Source organism: Quercus robur, chromosome 9, assembly GCF_932294415.1.
Source record: "Quercus robur chromosome 9, dhQueRobu3.1, whole genome shotgun sequence".
NCBI classification, from domain to species: domain Eukaryota; kingdom Viridiplantae; phylum Streptophyta; class Magnoliopsida; order Fagales; family Fagaceae; genus Quercus; species Quercus robur.
Window position 1 is genome coordinate 6,750,202 of NC_065542.1, and position 25,983 is coordinate 6,776,184.

Sequence of the window (25,983 nt, forward strand, 5' to 3'; positions counted from 1 at the left end):
TTTTTTTTTTGAGAAACTCTTTTGTCCTGTCTTTGATTGTGTGGTGTGTGCAACAAAGTTGAGTTATTCAAGATAAGCATCCACCCTGCAACAAGCCAACAACTGATCCTTCAGTAAATATGATATGTCAATTGTCAAACACAAAAATATCTTAATGTTTTTTTTTTTTTTAATGAAATAGAAAAGTTTTATTGCCAAAATGAACCAGCAAGGAAGGATACAAAAGGCTAGGGATCGAAGACCGAGCTTCTCATAAAGTACATTTACAAATGTGTGGATCAAGCCATTCTAAAGAGGAAAAAAATAAATAAATAAATAAGGAAAGAGCTATCTAAGGACCACCAGGTTAGAACATGATTGATCAGCCTTATTTGCTTCTCCAGGGTAATATGTTTTTGCCTTATGAAATTATAAATGCATCATACTTCTTCAACCCATAAAAAGAAAAAGTTCATTCGCTTCTTTAAATATCATAGAGCAAAATATTATATCCTTTTTTTTTTTTTTTTCTCAATTTCCATTTACTCATTTTGCATTTTTGTTAAACTGAACCAACCCAAAAATTGAGTAAATGAGCATTTGGATGCAGCCTCTTTTTTTTTTTTTTTTTTCAATGCTTATATGTTGAAATTTGATTAAAATATGATTGTACTTGGAAATATTTAAACTTTAAAAAACTATGCACAAACAAATAAATTAAATCCTTTAAAGCAAAAATTGATGGCAAGCCCACGTTATGTATCTAGACACAATTATTCATAACTTATTGAGTTTATAAATTACGATTGATAAGAATAAAAAAGATGTTAGTAGTCATTATCCACTAATCAAAATTACCAAAATAAAAAATGGATCAACAGAACAATTTCAAAGATATATTTTTTTTTGCCAAGTAAGATACTTTGTTTCATAGTAGTGAATCTGTAACAATTTATCAAACTAAAAATAAAAATAAGAAAAAAAAATTTGTGTTTGATGGTTGGTAACAAATATTGTTAGTTTGTTTTAGATTTTGACTTTATTATGCGGTTATTATATTAGTAAATAACTTAATATGATTTCGGCTTAGTGTTGAATGAAACGAGATTGATTAATGATCCACGAGTTCTTATTTTAGTTAACGGAAAATGTTAACGAATATCTTAAAGTATTATGATAAAATATTGATTTTTTTTACAATTTTTTATATTCCAAAACTTTTTTACTTAATTCATTAACAAATATTAATATGCTAACAATGCCCAGAGTAAAAATTATCATCTCTTTCTATCACTTTTGTCAAAAAAAAGAAAAAAATTCATCTCAAACCGTCGAGATTCAACCTCTGATAGCAAAGCAAACACGTAAGCAAAAAAATGAATCTAGAAAAGGACAAGGTACATTGAACCTAGACACCCATATTCTACACATCTGTAAGTCTATATATTCAACATCTTGCTAAGCCTAATTATAAGCAAAACAGAGAAAGAAAGGCAGAGAGAGCTGAGCACTAGTTAAATATAGCCACCTTTTAAAGAATAGATATAAAGAGAGAGAGAGACGCAGAAAAAAAAAATGGCACCAACAATGGGAGCTTTTCTAGTTGTTGAAGCGAAGAAAAGCAGAGAAGAAGAGGAGATTAGGCTTAGGAAGAGGAACATGGAGTTGGAGAGAGAGCTTAGGAAGAGTCAGGAGAGAGAGGAGGAGATGAGGAAGGAGCTACAGAGAGCATGGGAGAGACTCAGAATTGCTGAGGAGGCTGAGGAGAGGCTGTGCTCGCAGCTTGGTGAGCTCGAGGCTGAGTCTGTACACCAGGCTCGTGAGTACAACGCTCGGGTTCTTTCTCTCATGGACCAAATCTCAAGGACCCACCTCCCTCAATCCTCCACCTCTTCCTCTCCAGCCTTGTTTCAATACTGAAACCGAGGCCGAGATGTTAAGAGTCTTGTAATTTAATTGGTTTATATCTAGAAACGTCAAGATTCAAATCACCCTTTTTCGATTGTAATTATCGATTTATCCGGGGTGAAAAATATCATTAACCCCTCATGCATCCTCTCTTCTTTTGTGTGTGTGTGTGTGTTTGCGTGTGAATTGAGAGAGGTTTGTATGGTGGTAATTAGTGATGTTATAAAGTTGTGATTTTAGGAATGTAATGTAAGAAATTTTTGTTCATGATTTTGTTAATCTTTTGGTTTTTTTAATGTCAAATTTCTCATTTTTTACTTCTGCCTCTAGACTTTTTTTTTTCACTTTTTTATTCTTAATAACTTGATAATTACATTGGAGAAAATGAAATTTAAAGTTGAATGTATATTTATTAAATAAACAATAATAATTATCAGTTCAACTCTTGGAGCCTCTAGATCATCTTGATCAAAAGCATTCAATTCAAGGGCTGTATGTTCTTTGTCTTTTTTTTTATTCGTCCACTGTTTAAAAATGAATTATTAGATAAGTTTTGATTAGGATGATAATCTCGCTACAACCGTCATTCCTACGTGTAAAGTCTTCCAAATTGTGACTTGTGAGATGAGAAGAGTGGATGGTGTAGAAGAAAGAAGATTTTGGAAGGCAAAGTAAAGATAAAATATGAAAGAGAAGGCGACATATAACTGTAGAAGAAAATTGGTTGCAAGTAATGGTGAATACCCAATAGAGACTAGGAAAGCACGAGATGGGGTCATATTTATTTTCTGTTGGAAGAAAAAGGTAAAATGTGAGGTCGTAATAGAGCAGAGGAATGAACGACTGTTAGTTCATGGGCCAGGTTTGGTTTTTAATGTAGACAGCCCTACGCCTTGGAACACAAAAAAATTCACAATTTTTATTCCAATTTGTCACTTTTGTCATAAGTGACGAGTTGTGGGTGATAGAGTAAAATGGTGGACCTCCATTACTCATAATTTGTCAGGTTAAGTCTCTAGTATCTTACTGCAAAATTTCAGCAATAAGTTCCGCAAATGACAAAAAAGATAGAAAAAAGAGACCCCAGAGGGTGCTTTAAGTCTTCACCGTAAAGTGTTTAGACTCTTTAGAGGTGGCAAGCAACGGAATTGTGAAATGAGGCTTTGGGTCTTTTTCTTTTTTGACGCTTTGGATCTAATACTTTTGACATTATGGTAAGAGAGAGTTTTCCATTGATGGCAATCAGTTTATTCTTTACAAAAAGTCATAAACACTCCACCCACACCGACGCACAATTTTTTTTATGAAATAATAATGAAAAAGAATCCATCAAATCAGTGAGATTAAAGCTACATATGTACATTTACCATCGACATTGAAGATACCCCAACAAAAAATTGGCACTGCACGACATGAAAATGAAACTGGATAGAATGGAATCGGATAAACATTGATCGGAAGTTTTTGATAGTATTTACACTTTATATAAAATTTGAATTGGTCTCAAACTCAAGACTATTTCTTTTATAAGAATCAACTTAAGATTAGATTGATCTTGAATTCATCACCAAATTAGAGCATATATGTTCCCATAAAAAAAAAAAAAAATTAGAGCATATATGTGACAAAGAAAGATGAAAATGAAATAATGAAAGAGAAAAAAAAAAAAAAGTGATCGGAATGATTTATACAAAAAAGTCTCAAACATATTGAAATCCCAAGATAACACCATCAATATATGTAAAAGGAAATTCATTTAGGAATGTTTTAAGTACGTGTTAACAAATAGTAAATATTCGACACAAAAATATTTAATTATGAGTTGTAAATCTAATAAGTAGATTTAAAAAAAATATATATATAAACATCTATCAATAATTTATGATTTGTACACAAACTCATTACGACGTGGCTCTTTATGATATTTGTCCACAATTTACTTTATTTTTTATATAAAAAGAATGTATATAATTATCATTTTGATGAAATATTAAATTCATCTTAATTTCTATCGGTACAACATTCTTTAACAAAGGCAAATGTAAAAAGGACGCAATAACTTATCAGCTATACACTTGCAAAAAATTGGCGCTGCATGAAATGAAAATGAAACTGGATAGAATGGAATCGGATAAACATTGATCGGAAGTTTTTGATGGTATTTACACTTTATATAAAATTTGAATTGGTCTCAAACTCAAGACTATTTCTTTTCTTTCTTTTTTTTTTTTTTTTCTTTTTTAAGAATCAACTCAAGATTAGATTGATCTTGAATTCATCACCAAATTAGAGCATATATGTTCCCATAAAAAAAAAATTAGAGCATATATGTGACAAAGAAAGATGAAAGTGAAATAATGAAAGAGAAAAAAAAAAAAGTGATCGGAATGATTGATACAAAAAAGTGTCAAAACATATTGAAATCTCAAGATAGCACCGTCGGCATATCTAAAAGGAACTTTATTTAGGAATGTTTTAAGTACGTGTTAACAAATAGTAAATATTTGACACAAAAAAATATTTAATTATGAGTTGTAAATCTAATAAGTAGATTTTTTTTATAAAAAAAAATATAAACATCTATCAATAATTTATGATTTGTACACAAACTCATTACGAAGTGGCACTTTATGATATTTGTCCACAATTTACCTTATTTTTTTTATATAAAAAGAATGTATATAATTATCATTTTGATGAAATATTAAATTCATCTTAATTTCTGTCGGTACAACATTCTTTAACAAAGGCAAATGTAAAAAGGATGCAGCAACTTATCAGCTACGCACTTGCCAAAAAAAATGGCATGCCATTTTGGCATCACTTGGGAAATGCATAGCCACATCAAACTTGTAATGTAATGGGTGGCATGTTCTAGGCATCCGCATGCCTTAATTTGCCATGTTTCAATCATGGGATAATTACAGTAAACCTACCTGTGGTATGACCCGTTTTTACTTTGCCTACCCATGGTTTAAAACTTTACACTTTACCCACCTGAACTTCAATCCGTTACCCACTTCACCCTCAGATGTTAGAAAAACACCCTTTTATTAAAAATCAGAACATAACAGGGATCAAAAACACAAACCATTGAATCCTTTCCTCACGAGTCCTAGAAACACGAAAATCCTAGTAGAAACCCATTCTGCATCTAATATTGAAATAGTGCTGCAAGTATAAACTTAGACGAGCAACAGGTTGTTTGAGGGACTAAAATCCTGGTAAGAAATCAGTCACTGTTTGGGTTTTTAATTTGGGTTTGTGGTTGTTTTATAGTTTTTTGAGTAATCAATCAATGGTCAATGTTACATGTAATGTAATGAGAATATTGGTTGTGTTTGTTGATGTTTATGAAAAATGTGAGCACCTGTTGTTTGGATTTGTGTTTGTTTATGGGCATTTTGTCTGTCGTGGTCATTGTGTCTCACAGTAGACCTAAGTTTCTGTTGGGTTTAAATTTTAGTGTTTGCATGTGCTTATTAGTAAAACAAAAACAAAAGTAAAGCAAAAAATGCGGTCCCTCTGATGTGTGTGTTGAATCCCAAAAGCAAAATAGAAACTTGCAAGTGTTTACTCTTTTGTGTCTATTGTTTACAATTCTTTAATTGTTAATTGTGTATGTGTCAAATGGTAATTTGTTATTGCAGATGGCTGATAAGGAAGTGAAATTCGAGGTACATTATGGGGGTACTTTTTTGTGGAACTCTAGTTTAGAATACTTTGGTGGGAAAGTTGAAATAGTGTATAGGGATCCTGAGAGGTTTAGTTATTTTGAAATAAAAGGTATATGTAAGGAATTGGGGATTGATGAACCGTGTAGGGTTCATTAATTAGGTCCTAGGGGCAACTTGGAGCAAGACTTGAGGCTCATACAAGATGATAAAGATATGGTGCCTATGTGTAAGCTTAATGAGGGAGGGCCAAGAGATACCATCATACTATATGTGGAGAGTGGTTATGCTCCACTTGCAGTTGAAGTTCCTGACGGTGTAGGGGTTGGTGCAAGGGCTGGTGCAAGGGTTGCTATAGAGAGTGCAGGGGTTGGTGTAGGGCCTGGTGTAGGGGGTGGTGCAAGAGCTACTACAGGGGGTGATGCTAGTGTGGGGGTAGAGGAGGAGTTTGATTGGTTGAATAAAGGTCTGGAAGAAGAAGACTTTGTTGATGACATTTTTGGTGAGTCTTCTCCACCTCACACAATTCCATTTGACCCTAACATTGTTCCAACCACTGATACACCTCAACCAACCACTGATACACCTCATCCAAACACTAATACACATCAACCAAACATAGATACACCTGGTCCAAGCAATGTTCCTCTTCCAAACATAGATTTAGATAAGGAGTGAGCTGAACCAGCTTTAGAGGATGATATTGCAAGTGTGGATGGTTCTGATGATGACCAGAGGCCTGTCAACCCAGAATTCATTGAGAGGACTGATATGACAAATGTTAGGTTGGTGGTAGGGATGAAGTTTCCAAACTCTAAGGTGTTTAGAAAGGCTTTAAGGGAGTATGTGATTCAGCATCACATTGATATCAAGTGGAAGTTGAATGAAAAGAAGAAGATTTATATACATTGTAAGAACAATTATAGATGGAGGTTTTATACCTCAATAGTGACTGGAAAGTGCACATTTAAGATCAAGACACTTAATCCTGAGTGTACTTGCCCCCTAACATTTCAAAATGGGCAAGTTACATCAGCCTATGTGACAAACAGGTATTTGGAGGATTTTGATAAGAATCCTAATTAGGAGGTCTCAGGTGTTAAGCACCTTGTGATGCAGCAGATTTTAATTGATTTAAGTATTAGCCAGGTGTATAGATCAAGGAAGGCAGTTAGGGGTTTGATTACTAAGAATGAAGAGGCTCAGTATGGCCTACTTAGAGATTATGCAAAAATGATAAGAAGGACAGATGTAGGAAGCAAAGTGATTTTGCAAACAGAGATGGAAAATGAGAATGTAGAATCCAAGTTTAAGAGGATGTGCATTAGGTACAATGCTCAGAAAGTTGGCTTTCTAGGTAGTTGTAGACCCTTTGTTGGGTTGGATGGATGCCACCTGAAGGGTATGTTAGGTGGGCAATTATTGTCTGCCATTGCCAAGGATGGAAATGACAATATATTTCCAGTGGCAATGGCTATAATTGAGCAAGAGAATAAGGATAGTTGGATTTGGTTCTTGAAGCAGCTTGCAAATGACATTGGCAGGCCAGAGGAGCTCAATCTGGCATTCATCAGTGACAGGCAGAAAGTATTATCATCTAGCTCATGTTCATGACTTCATTACTTGCTTACTTGCATATTTGCTTACTTGAATGCTTACATGCTTACTTGCTGACATTGAATGCTTACTTGCTTACTTGATTGCAGGGCCTTTAACTTGCAATGGAGACTTTATTCCCAATTGCGGAGCACAGATATTGTGTGAAGCACATATACAACAATTTCAAGGTTAACCACAATGGCATGGAGTTGAAGAGTGTACTGTGGAGGTATGCTAGCATAACATCAGTCAGGGAATTTGAGAGGGGGATGGAGCATCTTAAGAGTTTGGATGAAGAAGCTTGGAAGTACCTCGATGATATAGAGCCCACCCAGTGGACTAGATCCCACTTTTCTCCAAGAGTTTTGACAGATTGTTTGGTAAAAAATCTGAGTGAGAGTTTTAATTTTATGATTGTAAAGGCTAGAGACTAGCCAATCTTATCAATGCTGGAGTGGATTAGAGTTAGACTTATGAGCATGCTGTATATAAAGAAGATTGGCGTAGAAAAGTATGGTGGCAAGTTGCGTCCAAGCATACAGAACAAGTTGAAGAAGTTAAAATTAGAGTCTAAGAGTTTCTATGCAATGCAATCTGGGAGGTTTGTGTATGAGGTTAACAATGAGAGGGGAAGGCATGTTGTGGACTTGGTAGAGAAGACATGCAGTTGTAGAGTATGGGACTTGACAAGAATCCCTTGCAAGCATGAAGTTGCAACCATTTTTGTGAATCGTTAGAAACTAGAAGACTATACCCATCCATGCTACTACAAGGATGCTTTTGTGGAGACAGACAAGACACCCATACCTCCCATGCTTAGCTAGTCTAAGTGGATGTCAAGTGGCCAACCCAAGCCTACTGTACCTACTATCTATAAGCCACTAGGCAGGCCACCCATAAAGAGGAAGAGAGATGCTAATAAGCCAAGGAACCCTTATAAGGTGTCTAGAGCAAACAAACCAATGAGATGTGGAAGGTGTCAAAAGGAAGGGTACAATGCAAGGGGATGCAAGGCCAGTGTCACTGGTGAGACACCATGGGAGAGGAGGAAGAGATTGTAGAAAGAAAAATTTGTAAGTTTTTACATTTTTTTTTTATTAAATGCAAAATGCCAATAACTAACACTGTAAACATACTCATATTTGGTTGCAGGGAAATGGAAGACCTTCTACATGCAGTTAAGCCCCATCCTCATCTCAGGCCCAATTTGCTTCCCAAGCCCTATCCTCATCTCAACCCTTAGCATCATCTCAGCCCCCACCAACACATCAGCCTGACACTATGGCCTCATCCTCATCCAACTAGGCAGCAAGGTCACAGTCACCAACTTAGACTCCATAATCACAACAACCAAGTCAGTGATACTCTTTAAAATTTAGGTACACTGTTAGAGGAGTTCCTTGGTTCGCTTCAAGCTAGTCAGCACCACACACCCCTGCAGAAACATGGGACACTAGAGCACCATCATCACAGGTACTGTAATTTTAGGTTTGATGTTTTATTCATAAAATTGTGATACTAGTAGCTAACATGTGAATTCTTGTACTTTGTAGCCTACAAGATCACCTACTACCAGAGAAGCTACTTTGAGAGGAAAGGGTAATGCAGCTAGGACTCAGAAATATAAAACAAAAGGTGGAAAAGCTAGCTGTGGTGGGAGAGGCAGGGGCAGGGGCAATAAATGAAGATTATGTCAAGATACTTTTGTTGCTATGTATTAGGGTTATGTAGTGTTAGAGTTATTTGTAATTTGTAGACAATGGCAGGGCAGACAATGGTAGGGTAGACAATGGCAAGACACTTTATTATATATACTGTTCAAACACTTTTTGTATTTTTGTAAGTTTTGTAAACAAGGGTTGGTGCAACTATTTTGGTTGTTGTTGTACCAAATGCCCTATATTTACTGGTAGTTGATGAAAGACTATTCAATGCCACCTTAAATATGTATACAATTTCCCAACTTAATGGCAGGTGTTCAGAATTATTATTTTGATTATTGCAATTGAACATATATGAGTTTGTTTATGTGTGTATGTATTGAATATAGTAGTCACTTTTGAATACAGCAAGTGTATGTGTTGAATAGCAAGTTTGTGTGTGCATTTGTTATCTTTTCTTGCAAGTTGACAGATAGTTGTCATGCACTTTAAACTTTAAACAATTCATTTTCAACACAATTATCTTCACACAATGCACTTTATGTACAAACCAACACAGCTCACAACATCCAACAAAACACCAACAGCTCACAGCTCATAAGTAGCCAATTCACTTTAAACAAAAATACCAACAACATCTAATATAAATAATACTTTATCTTAAAAAGGCTTATATTATTAAGTGGCTTTAAGCCAACAACATCTACCATCTTACATAGTTTTATTACAATACAATTGAAGACTAGCTTATATTACAACCCACTAGGCAGACTCAATCTCATCATTCCAATATTCTCACTTGAGCCAAAACATGAAACCAACATAACCAAAAAAAAAAAAAAACCCATGACAGAATTAGTGCAATTATGTACTTTCTCTCTTGCTCTAAAGCTCTTACTGCTATCTCCTTGGCTTGAACAGAGGAAGTTCGAAACTTTCTCTCCCTCTCAGTGGCTTTTGCTGCCCTATCTTGAGCAATTTCTGCCATTTGGGTAGTTTCTGCTACTGCTTGGGTAGCTTCTGCTACTGCTTGGGTAGCTGCTCTTTCCCTTTCATGTGCAAGTTGCAGCTCACTTCGCAGTAAATCCAGCTTTTGTTGCACCAAATGGGCAGTTTCATTCCCACGCATACAAGTGGGATTATCAATCCATTTAAAGAAAGGGCACTTAGGACCAACCTGTTCATAAATTGAATTGAACACATCACATTCCAATCTCACATGAATCAACTAGATTAAGTGAAAAGTATACTTACCTTATATCGGCTACAACCCAGAAACCTTCTTCCAAAATTATCCACTGTCAGACTTGTTCTCAACACACAAGTCTCATATGTACACATATGCCCACTTGAACCTGAGTAATTTCCACTTGAAGAAGACATCGCTTATCAACTTCTTGTGAATCAAAGCTACCATCAAAACTTGAAACCCCAACCCACATAAAGCAGAAATGTCATACCTAGTGATAATCTATCTTCGAATATTCAATGCCTCAAGACAACCCAAAGTCAGAACCTCACCCTCACATGAAAGCACGATCAGAAAAATCAAAACCCCAACTCAATACAAGGGATTTTCATGTTTCTAGGGCTCATGAGGAAAAGATTCAATGGTTCGTGTTTTTGATCCGTGTTATGTTTTGATTTTTAATAAAAGGGTGTTTTTCTAACGTTTGAGGGTGAGGTGGGTAACGGATTGAAGTTCAAGTGGGCAAAGCGTAAAGTTTTAAACCACGGGTAGATAAAGTGAAAACGAGCCATATCACAAGTGGGGTTACTGTAATTATCCCTTCAATCATTCTATGAAATCGAGCTAATCTTTTCCATGTACCACGTCCATTTGTTGTGAATTGGTGACAGACCTGAGAAGAATGAGATCCTAGGCAAGAGCAAGCCTGAGAACAAGAACACTTATGAGATATCAGGGCGATTTTAAGAGTATTTGTTGAATGAGGAGAATCTAGTTAACATATTACAAACGCAAGCCCCAACTTTGCTGCTTCCAAAATGGCAAGCAAAGTTATCTATGCTTCTACCCATAAAGGACCACCTTGCACAACTATATTTGTCCAAGCGTAAGATAAGATGATATGAGTGGTCACAAGAAAGTTCTCAGCAAAAAATAATAGTGGTCACAAGAAAGTTCTCAGCACCTTCTAGATAGTTGAATCAAAATTAATTTTGTACCCACTTTTCTTTGGGGTGGGGGGTGGGGGTGGGGGTGGTGTGGGGGGGTTAAAAATTTGTGGCTAGAAATGCTTGGACTTATAAATTCCTAATCTTCTTAGGGTCAATTTGGAGAGAGAGATAGTAAAGTAGAATTGGCCAAAAATTAGTGCATTATTAATCACTTATTTTTATTTTTAGTCTTTTTTAGAGTGAAATTTTGAAAAGATAAAAAAGTTGATAGATGGGTAAAAGCATTAGCATTAGATTTTGTTTTTAAAAGATATTTTAACACATCAAAAAGTTATTTTTATCTTTTTTAACATACCATTTTACACTACACCCTACATCACATCTTCTATTTTATGATTACAACACATTAAATTTTTTTTTTTTTAAACCTCATCTATATTTAAAAAAAAAAAATAACAAAACAAATATATTTTATCATGTGACCCCATATGATGAAGAGAGAGAGAGAGCCTGAGAATGTGATGTGGTAGAAGAAAATTGAATAAAAGATACCAAAATATATTTAGCACATATAACTGTACCATCTTATTGTTAGAACAACATTATAGCAACTGCCAAATTTATTTGGCATTTGACACATCTTGGAAGATTTTTTTTTTTTGGGTGTGTGTGTGTTTGGTGTGCTAAATACCAAAATTTTAGCATTTGGGATTTTTTTTTTACCTTCCCCACTAGTTGGGAGAGTAGTCACGCGAGAGAGAAACTTATAAGCGGTACTGTGGAAGATACTATCAAGATTAGTGAGTAAAATACATGTATCCTTATTTTCATGTTGTTATATGTTTATAAAGTTATCTTTGTCTTCATTGAGATGGAGACATTCCAACTAAATAAATAAAAGCTCAAACGGACGATGAAACTCTCATATTATGAAATTGGGTTGGACCGGGTTGATCCTGGACTCTGGGTAATAAAATGTCACCCAAAGTTGATTGGTGCATGATCCTCTATATTTGAAAATTAAATTGATTAATTTCTTAATTTAGATAAATATTATAAATCTAAAAATTTACTTAGTATCATATCATTTAAGATAAGAAATATTTTAAAATTATACCTTAGTTTAGTTTGCTCAGTCATTCTCATTCTTCTAGTATGTATTCACTATTTTCCTGTGAAATCTCTCATATAAATTTAAATATTGGCATATGAGGTAATCATGTTAACACCATGTGACCTAGAGAGTACTATGTTCAGTTCAGTTATAACCATATACTTTACCCATAATACCACATTCAAGCTCATAAACAGCATTATTTGAACCCATTCATTGCACCATGAAAATCAAAACTACTCGAGCAGAACTTAATCTGTTAAACCACCAAAATATGTTGTTCTCATATAAAACATAGACTCCTGTGTTTTCTAAGGTTTAATGGGTAAAAGATAGTTGGCAGCAAACTAGATTGATAGATGATATTCAGCGACCACTTCCTCGCCTATTATCTTTGATCTCTGGGTCCCTGCAAATATATAATCAAAGGTGAGATGCATACATAAATTCAAAGGAAAGTATTGATATGCATATATCATGAGTCAGACCTCTGAATGTGATCAAGAATGAGAAGCCTTGGTCCGGGAGGTATTTTCACATCTCTAAGGGCACTGAAACACATCATGACAAGGTCAGGGTGATTTTACCTTAAAACAAATTGCTAATAAGTAATGAACTAGAAAGACAGTAAAAATATATAGGAATATAAGAAGATGAAAATCCAACTACTAGCCTATCAGTGAGCAGAGGCAATGTGGTGTCTGTTAATAAGCCTTTCTTGAAATTCTTCTCGTAATTCTGGAGGCCAAGGTTATTCAACATAGATCTTGTTTTGGAATAGAAAATATCTTCAGTTGGTGGTTGAGAGAACTTTTGCCCTATCTGCATAACCACACCTTAATTGCTCAGCACACATACGTAAGCTCAAATAGAATAGAAAAACATATTACAATATCACATACATACAAAGGAAAAATTATGATGAGTTGCCACCTTGTCACCCATTATACGTCAACCTGTGAGTTGCGAGACCATGAATTGATCCCAACCTTTCACATTTATCATTGTTGAGAAATTGAATATTTCAAGTTTTGCAACATCAATGTTGCAGGATGATATATATCTTTACCTTTTTTTCACGTGAACATTAAGACAATGTATAGAAGCAAAATATTTAAATGTATTTTCTTGATGAAGATGGTCATTTTTCATACTTGTATTTGTTATCACTCATAGTAGAGGTCAATAATATATTGTTGTTCTAGAAAATCAATTGCAGCCATCATTTTGTACATAAGATGATGGTTTCCTATCAATTTTGAAGGGGTGCTACCACACCATAGATTGTCTCATTTACAAAAATATAATTTTATTTTTATTATTATAGGTAAGTGTGTTTGTGTTTATGTTTGTGTGTGTGTATATTAGATTGCAAGCATACCTCAATCTGACAAATTAATGTCAGAACTTTTGCCCCACCACAGGCACAGATTCATGTTACAATATTAGACTAACATCAGGGAACTCCACATTGATAAATGATATGTGCAACGTCACCTTGTCACTGTGATGTGTATGTAGATTCTACAATAATCATGCCTCTCGTTGCAGTTATTGAAAGTTAAGGACTAGAAATAAGAATGCTGTAAAATATGAGCCACTCACCTGGAAAAGTCCACCTTGAACAAGAGCAAAAAAAAGCCCAGAAGTGACAGCATTTGCTGCCAGATTTGGGCCACCCATGCCACTCACCAATGAAAACATCGCTCCAGAACCAAAGGCTGCCACCATGCTGCAATGATAAAACTACTAATTGTAAGAAAGTACATGGGATAAGAATGAGGACAACACATAACTAAAACACTGTGTTGACAGTTGATCAATCCCCACCGCCCCCTCTCCTTATTTACAAGAGAGCAACATCCTATTAAAGAGAAGGCTCAAATTCAATTTAGTCTTTCAACTTTTACTTCAATTGTCAAATTATTCCTCAAGGTTTATTTTCTTGTCAATTTAGTCCCTCACTTTGTCAAAATGAGTCGATCCAGTCCTTTCATTCAAATCTGTTTGCAAACGTTGCCATTTAAACATTTTTTTAGCTTAAAACACATTCATGAGAAGTGCCATTAAATAGATCCTGTTGTTTGATAAGTATTATTTTAAAAGTAATAATAACAAATGTTTGAATAGTTTCAGTATCTAACAAATTTGGACTGAAAGACCAGAATGACTCATTTTTACAAAGTGAGGGCCAAAATTGACAAAATTAAACCTTATGGACTATTTTGACAATTGAAGTAAAAGTAACGGGACTAAATTCAATTTTAGTCCAAAATAAAAGGTCAGTATCAATTCCTTTCCACCCCCCCCTTTTGATACATCAGAGTTTGATGGCAGATTTATTTGTACAGTATCCAAGGACATCTTCCCATATACATTTAGAAGATTCTTTTACCAATACACTAATGAGACCCAACACAAATTTCTTTGGTCACATTGAAGTGCACCCTAACATTAACATGAATCCATTATGAGAGGAAATGCCCACAGAGAGAGAGAGAGAGAATTTGAAAGCTTTGTGGCAGCATTACCAGAATCTCCTAAGAAAATAAAAATTAGTCCCCAGAAGCAGCTCCTGTCTAAAACAATGAGTTCTGATAGGTTTCAGGCTTTCAGCAAACAGTGGGAACGCTAACATTTTTTTTTTTCTCTATAATAGTTTCTGTACATACGTATGTATGCCCATTCAGCCACTAATGATGCCTTCTAGAACAATCAGGAAAGCTCAATCCATGGATGTGTTGAATTGAGTATGGAAGGAAAAAAAATGCCTAATGTATATCACTTTAATCAGCTTTGAATCTGAATAATATAATTTCAATTCATAAACTCTGCATGATCTTTCCTACCAATCAATGAAAACAACAAAATATCCGAAAAAACTTATTGCGCTGAACCAGTCTGTAACATAAGAGTAATAAACAAACTATTCTACTTTGCAAAAAAAAGAAAAGGTTCTTTCACAATTTACATATAACCTTTTTTCTATAGGTGAATTACATGCACCCTCCACTCACAATTGTGGAAGTAGGAATTTAAGCTAGGGCTTGTTGGCACAATTTACATATAACTTTTTATAACTAAATAAGCAATTCAGTAGTCCTAAGCAAGGATGGATGTAGAATGTTTTCTTGCAGTGCAGCATGGTTTTTTTTTTTTTTTGTTGGGTTGGTGTGGGGGGGGATAACAAAAGCAGATATATATATATATATATATATATATATCTATATAAGAGAACTTGGATGCAAAATAAAAAACTAGGGGGGCATTTGGAGGTTCCTCCTCTGGGATATGTAGATCTGAGCAGTATTGTTCACTAGCTTAGGACACTTCCACACCAAAGACAATAACAAAAGTTATAACATTTCTCAAGAACATAGAACTCTTTCACATTGGCTGCTAAGACAAAATAGAAGATGAAAGGTGGTAAAAATTTCTAATAAGAAGCTGTAACACCACATGAAAGTAAGTATGGATATCTTAAACAATTAAAAAAACGTCAACAAAGCCCAAATTCCATCTAATTGGGATTGGCACAGCATAAAAAATACCACATAAATAAAGGGAGAACTAGTGAAAGCTCACCTAGACTGGACATCCTCCTTGCCTCTCAGTCGTTTCATGACACAGGATATGCCAGCATTGACACCTGTCATCACAGCAAAGTTGCGAGCTTGTACCAATGGACCCCCGGCAAGAGCCTGTAATCAAAGTAAACTGTTTCTCATATATCAAGGAAATACTATAACCCCTCCATATATTAAACTTTATCACTACTTCAACTAACCAGAAGTTTTTACAATGCCAACCTCAATTCAATTTTTGCATTACTAATAACTAGATACTTACTTTCATATGATGTGAAACCAATTTTACAACCATGGATAAAATCATAATAGTTCACAATATGGCTATAATCATTTAAAACCCAATGACATAAAAAAATCCAGCTTTTCAACACAAACTATATCTTTTAAATAAACTATAATCATTCAATTAATCCAACATAAGGAACATTTTGAAGTAATAATGAAAAAGAAAATGAATTTGCTATGTTTTAGATTGTTTGCTAAATTCCTGTGTCAAAACAAAGTGTTGTAAGGGTTGTAATTGAATCAAATTTGTGTTGTATTGATAAAATTGTGTTAGGATTGAGTCTAAGTTAGAAGCTACTCAAAGAAGATGAGGTTTTAATTTGCTCAATTATAATGAGTGGATGACCTTTTGCCCATAATGAATTTTTGAGTGAAACTCATTTCATAGAAAAGTAGACATTCGGGACTTCAAAAACAGTCACAAAATTTGATCCAATTTGGATTTGAAATGGGTGAGACATGACCATTGAAGTTGGTGCAGCCGCGTTGTCCTTGAGAGTTTGCTCGATCCTCACTCGAGCAAAATTACAACAAACAGTTTACTTAACCTAACGATTCCCTATATAAAACCAACCTTTGTTGCACAGATTAAGAGGAAAGAGAATGTTGTATCAATATTACACCAATAGCAAAATTTCTTGAGCCTAAACAATTTTAAATTCCTTTCCCATGTGAGAGATTTTTAGAGTTTCTCCTTGTACCCAAGCCATTGATACCTTGAAGCCATAGAATTAGTTCCTCAACAGTAGGTTGTTGTTCTTGAATTCTTGTTGTCCTGAGTTTCGGGTTGCAAACAACGTTTAATAGTGGAGCAAGTTTGCTTAGGAGGATTCCAAATATTTTGCTTAAGGTTACAATTTAGAGTTTAGTTGTACAAAGGTCTTTAACTGGATTGAATCTCAGAATGGTTTTTAAATTGAAGAGGTTTTTCACAGTTCATTATCAGATTCGTGTGCTTGTTTTACATCTTTGATACTATTAATAACTGTGGTTGAAACAACTGTTTGTTTGGAACCAATCATACCTTGATCAAAACAAATCCACTGATTAGTTATTTGGGGGTCAAAATAAGATTTTTCAAATAGTATCAGAGAAGTTAGAACATAAATTTTCAAATCCTAAACTTCAAAAATTTAACCTAATCTACAAAACCCAACAACGTTGTTTACCTAGTACGAAAACAAAGATGGGTAATTGAGTTTAGAAACAAAAAAACAAAAACCTGGGCTTGTTTGAAAGAGGCCATGGCTTGTGGGTTGAGGGAAGCGGCCTGAGGAGGAGGAGTTGGGATAGAAGACGAAACGTCGTTGGTGAGAGTGCCCATGAAGCCACCTATGGCGGCGCCCTGGGCGGCGCTGGTGGCGGTGACGACGGCGACCTCGACGGGCAAGGACTGCTTGGCTAGCCAAGCCCTGAAGCCAGCTTCCAACTCCTTGAAACGAGCCTGTAGCTGCTCTATTGGGTTCTGCTGCTGATGCATGACCTTCGCAACCATCACTCCCTGTTTTCCTTGCTCCATTTCCTTTCAATCAATTCCTTTGCCGCTGCTGCTGACTATAGTTTATTTGTTGTGTTTTTATGGATGGATAACCGATAACAGTACGGTAGGGCTTTCTGGTTTTTTTTTCACCTACCTAACCCTGGTCTTAAATTTTTGTAGAATAGTTTAAGAATTATTGTTTAAAATTTTTTGAAATTCGTGTAGGTGAGAAAGTGTGAAAATATTTGTAATGTTATTTAAAATGTGAAAATATGAGTTTAAATTCACTTATCTAACAGATCTTAATCATCTACTTTTAGAAACATTATATGGGAAATTGAAAAAAAAAAAAAAGTAAAAAAAATTGGTAACTTTTTTATAAAATTTTGCTTAAAATAGTTTAGTAATGTATGTCTTAAAGGCACAATAATATAAAATAGTAAAATACGAGTGGTGATCGGTAAGTATAGGACTACATGAGGTAGGAACTGATTTTTTTTTTTTTTTTTTTTTTGAGAAGAATTAGTTGTTAAGTTAGAGACACAGGGATTTTTTAAGAGAGGAGAAAATTAGATAATAAAAAAAAACACACATACATGATACAAGTACAGCTAAGAACGTAAGATAAGAACTCACAAGCAGATTTTTTCCCCTTTTGGGTAAAGAGTAACATGGGTTTGTAAGGGAGTAGTTCAATGTTTCTAAGGTTGAATGGAGGTTTGATCGTGATTTGTTATGTAATTTAAAAAAAAAAATATCTTGTACTTAAATTGTCTTTATATTTATTAATTTTCCATTATTGACGTTAACCTAGTCGAACCGTTTGATCTGTATTGGGTTTCAAAACAATGAAGAGTAAGATAATGGTTCTTACTAGTTTTATCATATAAAACTTTTTCTTCTTTTTCATAAACAAACACACGAGATGAGGGATAAGGTTATAACTTCTAACACAAAGATGTACCATAAATTTCATTCAAAAATCATGATTACTTTTATTAAGGAATGATGAGGTAAATTATAGCACACGACACCCAATAGAGTATAGGAAAAACAAAAATACATCAAAACACTGTACACATGTCAAAACAAAAAGATGGAGGATAGGTATATGAAAGATGGAATTATTCCTGCCCAAAAAAAAATCCCTAAAGATGGAATTTGGAAGATGTGAAGATGGGCATCCAAAGCAAGACAACAATGAGCTCTAAAATGGCCTAGGCTTTATCGGTTTACTTAGTTTATTATGATTTAAATATATATATATATATATATATATATAATTAGGAAAATTACACTCGATCTCCTTTAATTATACCTCTGTTTACATTTACCCTTGAACTATAAGAATACAAGATCAACCCCTAAACTAATGCTTAGTAATACTTTGCACCATATCATTTATTTTGGTAGTTAAGTTGGACAGAAAAACAAGTCGTGCCATAAAACTTAGCTCACAAACTTAAGAGAATCATAGTATCCTAAATTAGCATGGACATCTAACGAATTGTTGTTTTTTTGAAGTGGAAATATATTCATTAAACCAACCAGGGAAAACATACAAAGAACCTGCAAAGCAGGACAGAGTAACATTAACTACACAGATCAGATTGCATATCAGATTGTAGAAAAGACAAAACAAAGGGAGGGGCAACGCCCTTCCAAATTTGGCAATTTCCAGATCTTCTAGCATGCTGTGCGAGCTCGTGGGCCACTGAATTGTTGTTAATGAGAGTTTATTTTGGGCATATAATTAGAAATAGAGTGGTTAGGTCTGTTACCTCACATGCTAGGACTTGTTCTTAATGTTAATGTTTGTTTTGTGTGATATATCCCCTTGCGGATATTATACGTTCCTTTTTAGTTTATGGATAAAATTTATAAGGATACAACTTTGGTTAATGTCAAACAGATCTAAGACACTTCAAAACTTGTCAATTTAGCCCTTAAACCCAATTTAATTTCTAAACTGTAAACATTTTTAGTCCCGTTAATTTGTTTTCTCTTATTTATTGGGGACCCAATTGATTAGTTTTGAAATGTCTTGGACTTGTTTGGTATTAGTCCAAATCTCACAATAAGGTAATGAAATTTACTAATTTCCAAACAATTATTATTTTTTTTTTAAAGCATGGACATCTGGTCATTGCAGAATGAAGAGTTCAATGCGTTCCAAACAAACACCTTAAGAGTTATTAATGAATCACATCCATGGTTGGGAATAGTGTTATCCAAGAAAACAAACGATCTCACCCCGAAGAAAAACTCGTCCCGCGTAATCCAATTCCCATTTCCCTCCCTCCCTCCTTCATTCATAAACTCAGCCGGAGCTCTCTTATTCCCGCACAATCGCCCACTCTATTTCCGGTACCATCCTATTCCTATTCCTATTCCTCTCATTTTTGTACAAACCCATTTTTGCTCTCAATAGCTCCCTTATATTCCATACCAACTTTTTCTTTTTATTTAAAAATTTTCAGGAAAGTTAGGGCTTAGTGTTTCTGCTTCCTAATTATGTATGTAGCTAATTTTTACGAATTATTATGTTTTTACTTTTTTACCAATTAGTTTTGTATGATACATTAACAAGTAACACTATTTTTCGTATGTTGAATTTTATTTATTACTGTTTTGGTGGAAGTAGATCCACATTGAATCAGGACTTGGAATTTTCGGCTGTGGTTAGAATGAGCGACTCAAGGGAGCAATCTCCGGATTGGTTGCGTACTTTTCAGGTATCGAAAAAATAACAAATTTAGTCCTTACTTTGAGTAACTAGAGAATCATAATGATTAATTATGGTGTAATTTAAAGTTGAGATTACATAATTGTGTAATTTTGTGTTTGGCAATGTTGTGATAAATGCTATACTAGTAGAGGTAGGGTTGTAGGGCGTGATCTGAGAATGCAGGAAATGATGTAAGAGCTAAACACGTTTCTGTTGGAGATGTTTAGGTCTGAGCTTGAAGTGAAATGTGGAGAGATTGACATCGCATATGAAACTTTTCTGTGTTTCTTTTTTCGAGGGAACAATTTGATATCTGTTGGTACAATTGAAGTGCCGGTGAAGATTGCTAATTTTCGTGGTTCAAGGTGCTTTCGGGTATGGCAATGTTGTGATAGATGCTGTGCTAGTAGGTGGGGTTGTAGCCTTGTAGGTCATATTCTGAGAATGCATGAAATAGATATAAGAGCTAAACCTGTCGTGGGGTTTGTGCGTTGTTTTGACGAGTGGCTCCTGCATAATGTGCCAAGCTAAAATTACTTTTTAGTTTTGGACATGGTGTATCAAAAATTCAAAATCTTCTTGTACTTCTAATTGGATTCTATTCATGTTATTGGTCATCCTAGAGCTTGCTAAATCTTAAGGTCGCGATCATTGAATTGTTTGTCTTTTTTACTTTCCATTTGAAACCCTTGATGGTGCAGCTATTGAAGTTCCCTTTTACCTTTTTACATCTCTATGTTGGTGCTAACTGTAAAAGTCATGCTTTGTTGAACAGGCGCCAACTCAGTCAACACTGACATTGTCGTCAGATTCTGAGCCGTCACCAAAAGGTAGCCCTTCATCAGATTCTGAGCCTTCACCAAAAGGTAGCCCTTCAAGGGCGGACATATTTGATCTTGATGAGCCAACTCCGGATAAATCATCTAAAATTCCAGAGAAAGACATGAATCAAGGTATTGTTCTTGGTGAAAGTGGTGCAGGTTCTTCGTCCAGTAAGCCATCCAAAGCAAAGTCTGCAAAAAGAAGACTGAAAGTAGAAGATCAAACACCTCGGCAAAAGAAGAACACAGCTAACAAAAAGAGAAAAAGAGGTATGTTAGGGTTTGGGAAAACCATTTTATGTTCCTCTGAATGTTGGGTCCAAATTGAGAGGCTTTAAAGAGATGAATCACATAATCCCTAAGAATATACAAATAAAATAAGAATTTCTAGTTTTAAGTCTTTTGACAAAAGCTTTAAAAGCCTTTGATTTATACTTTTAATTTATGATACTTAGAATGTATTCCCTGGAAAATCCATAACATTTGTTTTCTGATGATGATACAGGAGATGAGAGTGACAAAAAAGTTGCCAAGGAAGAATCATTAGAGAAGAACATAGAACCTCATGTAAGAAGCATTACCCAGTCATTGCTTCATGACGTTAATTTGGTGAATTGCCTTTGATGTATAATAATTGTCAGCCTCCTCTTAATAAGTGATCTAAGGTCATCACTCATTAATAGGCTGCGATTGATCCTTATCATTTTTCCTTTAAATTTGTTTTGGGGCCTATCTGGTTCAAGAAAACAACCATTTGCATTTTTGTTTTCTTGAATAAATGAATTTAAAAATAGAGCATGGCCCAAGTTTAGTTGTTTGACCAAAGGAATTGTAACATTAATGTAAATAATTAATAGTACATGCGTTGAGAAGGCATTTCTGTTTTATCTTAATCATCAAGTTTTCTTAAGCACTCCTGGACATGCCAAGGACTTTTTAACACATGTAAAAGTAAAACAGATTTTGCATATATTCAAATTATTAATTGCTTGTAAGAGAACTTATCTAGTGTTTCCCTGTTAAAGTAAGTCTTTATATGAGTGGTGCTCAATGACTTCTTTGATTGAGGGGTTCTTAGATTTCATGGACTCCATGGGTTCTAGATAACTGTTTTGTTCCTTCTTGTTTTGTCTTTATTTTTTTTAGCTCTCTTCTCTTGTATGCCCCTGTGTACTTGATGAGTTTATTTATTATTTTTTTAAGTTCTTCAAAAAAAAAATCCCTGTTAAATTAAACTAGAAAAAATATAATCTCTCTTAACTAAACAATTATAATAATGAGAAGACATTAATTGACAAGGATCCATAGAGCTGACCACAATTTAATTATAACACTGCATTCTTTTTGCCATCTCATGTTGATTAGCTTGCAAGTTCACTAATTTGAAGGAGATATTTGGGAACTAGATGCCTCTGGGTTGTTTTTAAAGTAAGAGGGCACTAGTACTTTAAGGTAAACTGGATTTTATTACTATAGAAATGGAACAATTGCTTGGAAAGGCCTACTTATGGTGTAAATTGGTTTTTTTACTTCTTCACGTGCAGTTAGTTCTTGCTTGCACACTTTTAAAATCCATTCAGCGTTCCACTTTCCTCTATAGGTAGAACTTCCAAAAATTTAGTGGGCTAATCTACCAAATTTTGCAAAATGTTATATCTAGACCTCTTTGTGGATCAGAAATTGTAATGGTGTGATATCTTAATTGGGATTAGGTTGATTTTAAGCATAAATCTAGCTTGCTTTCATTTTGTCTTTTGCTGATGACAAGAACTTAATGTTGAACAGGAACCAAATGCTTCAGTTTTGACACTATCATCAGATTCTGAGTCTGGTCAAGGCTATAGACCTATAAATGAGGATCAAATTCATCATGGAGAATCTTCTGACCAGAAAACCTCTGAGTTCCAAGGGGGAGCAAAGGGTGATGATGATGCTCTTATTGGCAGTGATGGAGAGTCTCCATCTAAGAAGGCTGCAAAAGAAAAATCTCCGAGAAAGCGGCTAAAAGTAGAGGGTCACACAGCAATTAAAGAAAAAAAAAAAGATGAAAACATTGAAAAAAAAGGTATGAAGTGGGGCTTGTGACAGGTGTGAATTGTTTTTTGCTAGAAAAAGTAATAAAATCTCTATTAAGGTAGTTTATTTGTTTATTCTTTACTTAACTTATAAAAAAAGGGTAGAGGTTAATATTAAACCTTTTCGTAATGAATGCAAACGTGATTCTCTCTCTCTCTCTCTCTCTCTCTCTCTCATGCAGACACACACACACACACACACACACACACACACACAGGCATGTACTGTCTGTAGAGTTTTGATGCTTGTTGTATCTGTTAATGGTGTAGGAAAGAGTGGCAATGTGGAAATCGCAGAGGAAGAAACGTCGCATATGGAACCCCGTGTAAGAGAGATGATTAGTTGCTGTAATACTTTCTTATCTAGTCGTTGTCTTAATGAAATGTCTTGTCAATTTATAACTTGCAGGCCTCCTCCTCAAGGTTGCCTTTGGTACTCTCTGACAAAGTCCAGCGCACGAAGGTAGGATAACAACTTATCTTGATTCTTTTCTTGACATTTGATGTTGGGATATTAACCTGCTGTTTCAAAATGAATAATGCTACTATAATCAATTTCCTATGTATGCTCTGAGGTCAATTTTTCGTTATGGTTTATACTGTGGAGAAATATACACTAGGGTTTAACTGTCCAAGGGTGAGATGACAATAGTATTCTGAGAACTTACTTGGTTCATTTCTGCTTGCCTTCTTTGATTCCTAGGTGGATTCACTACATATTCCATGCTCTAAGAGTCTATGGATTTTCTGGCGAAATATTTCTACGCATATTCATTATTAAGTAGTGCTGCTGCCTTCTCAACCCCCACCCCAATTAAAAAAACCCCAATTCCCACTCAAAAAAAAAAAAAAAAAAAAATTTATTAAGATTTGTCATTTGTGCAGGCACTTATTGAATGTGAAGGGGATGCCATAGATTTGAGTGGTGATATGGGTGCTGTAGGACGAATAATAGTTTCAGATACACCGTCAGGAAATCATGACTTGTATTTAGATTTAAAAGGTAAATTGAAATGTGAAGTTTCTCTCAGGTTGATGATGATCCATGGGTCTTCTTCTATATGACGTCTATATGTGTACATAATAATTTCTTCCTGTTTATAAATGAACCGTAATATAGATTGACATTTTTTCAGTTTCTATTAAAAAATTCTCCTGCAATGTGTTTTCAGTATTAAAAGAACAATGTCAAAACTCAAAAGACATCATCTGTACCAAATTTCAAAGAATAAGTATATATTTCTCAACTTTACACTTATATTGTTTGTCCACATGTTTCTCAATGTATATGCCCTCATGACCTAACCTCTTCTATTTTCCTATATAGATTTTTTGTAGGTTATTTATCAAAAAAAAATATTTTTTGTAGACCTTAGTTTTGTTTAGACTAAGTGACAGCTATTTTTTTGCATGTTCCATACATAACAGCCTGCTTCTGATCGGTTTAATTTGGCTACTATTTCAGGAACCATATACCAAACAACAATAGTTCCTTCCAGGACATTTTGCGTTGTAAGTCATCAATCTCGTTAAAAAATATTGTAGTGAACATCTTGGTCTCAAAAGTTACCAGTATAAATGTTTTGTAGAAACCAGAAATCTCTGTTATGATTTAAATAATAAACTACTTTTCAATTTTTATCCTTAAAAGTGACTTTGCTATGATATGACACATATCTTTTCTTGTTCAGGTTAGCTTTGGTCAGTCAGAGGCAAAGGTGTGTTAATTTTTTGCTTAAGATATCTTCCTTGGAAGATGTATACATGTAGTTGATAAACTTCTGAGATTTTTTTTTCTTGCTATTCATATCTTCCCTTCCTTATTGGTGCTATTTCCCTAATTGTAGCATGCATTAGAGAGTACAGTGAAATATATAGCAGAATAGTAGGAAGTGTTATCTGATATATTGGCTCAACATTGTATATTTGTTGATCAGATAGAGGCTATCATGAACGACTTCATTCAGCTTAACCCACAGTCTAATGTATATGAAGCTGAAACTATGGTTGAAGGTTGGGTTCTGTTTCCAAGATTTTCCATGCAGTGTTTGTCTCATCATTTGACTTTCTTCTTTTCCTTTTCCTTTTTATTTTTATTTTTATATTTAAAAATCCCAAACATTGCTCTTCCTTCACATCCACCATTTTGTTTGAACAGGAACAATGGATGGTTTCTTGTTTGATTCAGATGATGAGGCTGATAAGATGCCTAAAGCCATTTCTTCTAATCAAAATGATCAGGACATTGAAGGACAAACCAATGGAAAGATCAAAGGGAAAGCTGAGAAAAAATCGGTATGTTCCCAACCTTCTTCCTTTATAGAGCATCTCCAATTAATTAAATTACACTGCTTCTGTTTTAACAAGTTCCCAACCTTTTTTTTTTCCATAAAAAAAAAAAAAGTTACATGGTGGTGCATTTATGCTTATTTGAGGGAAATCTGTATGCAGGGGGGTGTCCGGAAGAGAGGCAAAACTGCAGGCGGAAAGACCCAAGCTCCAAAAAGAGTAAGAAAGAAAAATCAAGTTTCAAAGAAAGGCAAGAGCAAGAAATGAGAGACAAATACGCTTTGTATTTTGCATACATGTCATAAGATATAAACCATTAATGACCAGATATTAGTTCTGATAGTTGACAGGAGTAGGAGTAGAATTGCCTTGTATTAATTTCAGTGACAGATTATAGTCAAATGGTGGTCATTGGTGCTTAAATTCATAAAATTTAAGGTTTCAAGGAGTATATGTTGTAATTTGTTTCTTTAATTTGACTGTTTCTGCTGGTGGGTTGATGAATTACTTACTATATTCAAAATAGATTACTCTGCTTTTGATTGCTACAATTTAGTTAGCCAGAAAGTTGCTTCATCAAACTTATAGAAAATGTATAATTTTCCTTTTTTTTTTTTTGGTTACCGCAGTTTCTTTCTTAA

General features: G+C 34.5%; 4 protein-coding genes across 7 annotated transcripts; 2 read left to right on the top strand and 2 right to left on the bottom strand.

Moving 5' to 3' along the window:
• The first annotated feature begins 1,438 nt into the window (after positions 1–1,438).
• LOC126699508 (protein RESPONSE TO LOW SULFUR 3-like) lies at positions 1,439–2,204 on the top strand. The gene has a single exon (XM_050397367.1). The coding sequence runs from the start codon at positions 1,555–1,557 to the stop codon at positions 1,897–1,899; it is 345 nt and encodes a 114-aa protein (XP_050253324.1). The 5' UTR covers positions 1,439–1,554; the 3' UTR covers positions 1,900–2,204.
• A 7,259-nt stretch (positions 2,205–9,463) lies between these two features.
• Positions 9,464–10,872, bottom strand: LOC126698991 (uncharacterized). The gene is made up of 2 exons (XM_050396539.1): positions 10,076–10,872; positions 9,464–9,998 (listed from the first exon to the last, which is right to left on the bottom strand). Exons 1-2 carry the CDS (start codon positions 10,202–10,204, stop codon positions 9,603–9,605), a joined length of 525 nt encoding a protein of 174 aa, XP_050252496.1. The 5' UTR covers positions 10,205–10,872; the 3' UTR covers positions 9,464–9,602.
• A 1,382-nt stretch (positions 10,873–12,254) lies between these two features.
• LOC126699170 (chloroplastic import inner membrane translocase subunit HP30-2-like) lies at positions 12,255–17,536 on the bottom strand. Its single transcript, XM_050396840.1, has 6 exons — positions 17,172–17,536; positions 15,660–15,775; positions 13,680–13,806; positions 12,748–12,896; positions 12,563–12,625; positions 12,255–12,483 (listed from the first exon to the last, which is right to left on the bottom strand). Exons 1-6 carry the CDS (start codon positions 17,466–17,468, stop codon positions 12,441–12,443), a joined length of 795 nt encoding a protein of 264 aa, XP_050252797.1. The 5' UTR covers positions 17,469–17,536; the 3' UTR covers positions 12,255–12,440.
• Positions 17,537–19,587: 2,051 nt separating this feature from the next.
• LOC126699509 (DNA-binding protein BIN4) lies at positions 19,588–25,816 on the top strand. Of its 4 annotated transcripts, XM_050397370.1 has the most exons (14): positions 19,589–19,796; positions 19,910–19,945; positions 20,074–20,164; positions 20,933–21,248; positions 21,484–21,545; positions 22,764–23,043; positions 23,324–23,379; positions 23,463–23,516; positions 23,939–24,056; positions 24,519–24,565; positions 24,745–24,771; positions 24,991–25,066; positions 25,212–25,348; positions 25,505–25,816. In XM_050397370.1, exons 3-14 carry the CDS (start codon positions 20,117–20,119, stop codon positions 25,607–25,609), a joined length of 1,326 nt encoding a protein of 441 aa, XP_050253327.1. In that variant the 5' UTR covers positions 19,589–19,796; positions 19,910–19,945; positions 20,074–20,116; the 3' UTR covers positions 25,610–25,816. The 4 variants fall into 4 exon arrangements, with proteins under 4 accessions (XP_050253328.1, XP_050253327.1, XP_050253326.1 ...); XM_050397371.1 differs by lacking the exon at positions 19,910–19,945 and having other exon boundaries at positions 19,588–19,796; positions 23,324–23,380; positions 23,467–23,516; XM_050397369.1 differs by having other exon boundaries at positions 19,589–19,945.
• The last annotated feature ends 167 nt before the right edge of the window (positions 25,817–25,983 follow it).

Coding starts and splice junctions, on each gene's coding strand:
- LOC126699508 (XM_050397367.1), top strand. CDS start 1,555: ATGGCACCAACAATGGGAGCTTTTCTAGTTGTTGAAGCGAAGAAAAGC.
- LOC126698991 (XM_050396539.1), bottom strand. CDS start 10,204: ATGTCTTCTTCAAGTGGAAATTACTCAGGTTCAAGTGGGCATATGTGT. Junction 9,999..10,075: donor TGGGTTGTAGCCGATATAAG/GTAAGTATACTT, acceptor ATTTATGAACAG/GTTGGTCCTAAGTGCCCTTT.
- LOC126699170 (XM_050396840.1), bottom strand. CDS start 17,468: ATGGAGCAAGGAAAACAGGGAGTGATGGTTGCGAAGGTCATGCATCAG. Junction 12,897..13,679: donor TTCAAGGTGGACTTTTCCAG/GTGAGTGGCTCA, acceptor GTGGTTATGCAG/ATAGGGCAAAAGTTCTCTCA. Junction 12,626..12,747: donor TTGCCTCTGCTCACTGATAG/GCTAGTAGTTGG, acceptor GATGTGTTTCAG/TGCCCTTAGAGATGTGAAAA.
- LOC126699509 (XM_050397369.1), top strand. CDS start 20,117: ATGAGCGACTCAAGGGAGCAATCTCCGGATTGGTTGCGTACTTTTCAG. Junction 25,067..25,211: donor AGCTGAAACTATGGTTGAAG/GTTGGGTTCTGT, acceptor TTGTTTGAACAG/GAACAATGGATGGTTTCTTG. Junction 25,349..25,504: donor GGAAAGCTGAGAAAAAATCG/GTATGTTCCCAA, acceptor ATCTGTATGCAG/GGGGGTGTCCGGAAGAGAGG.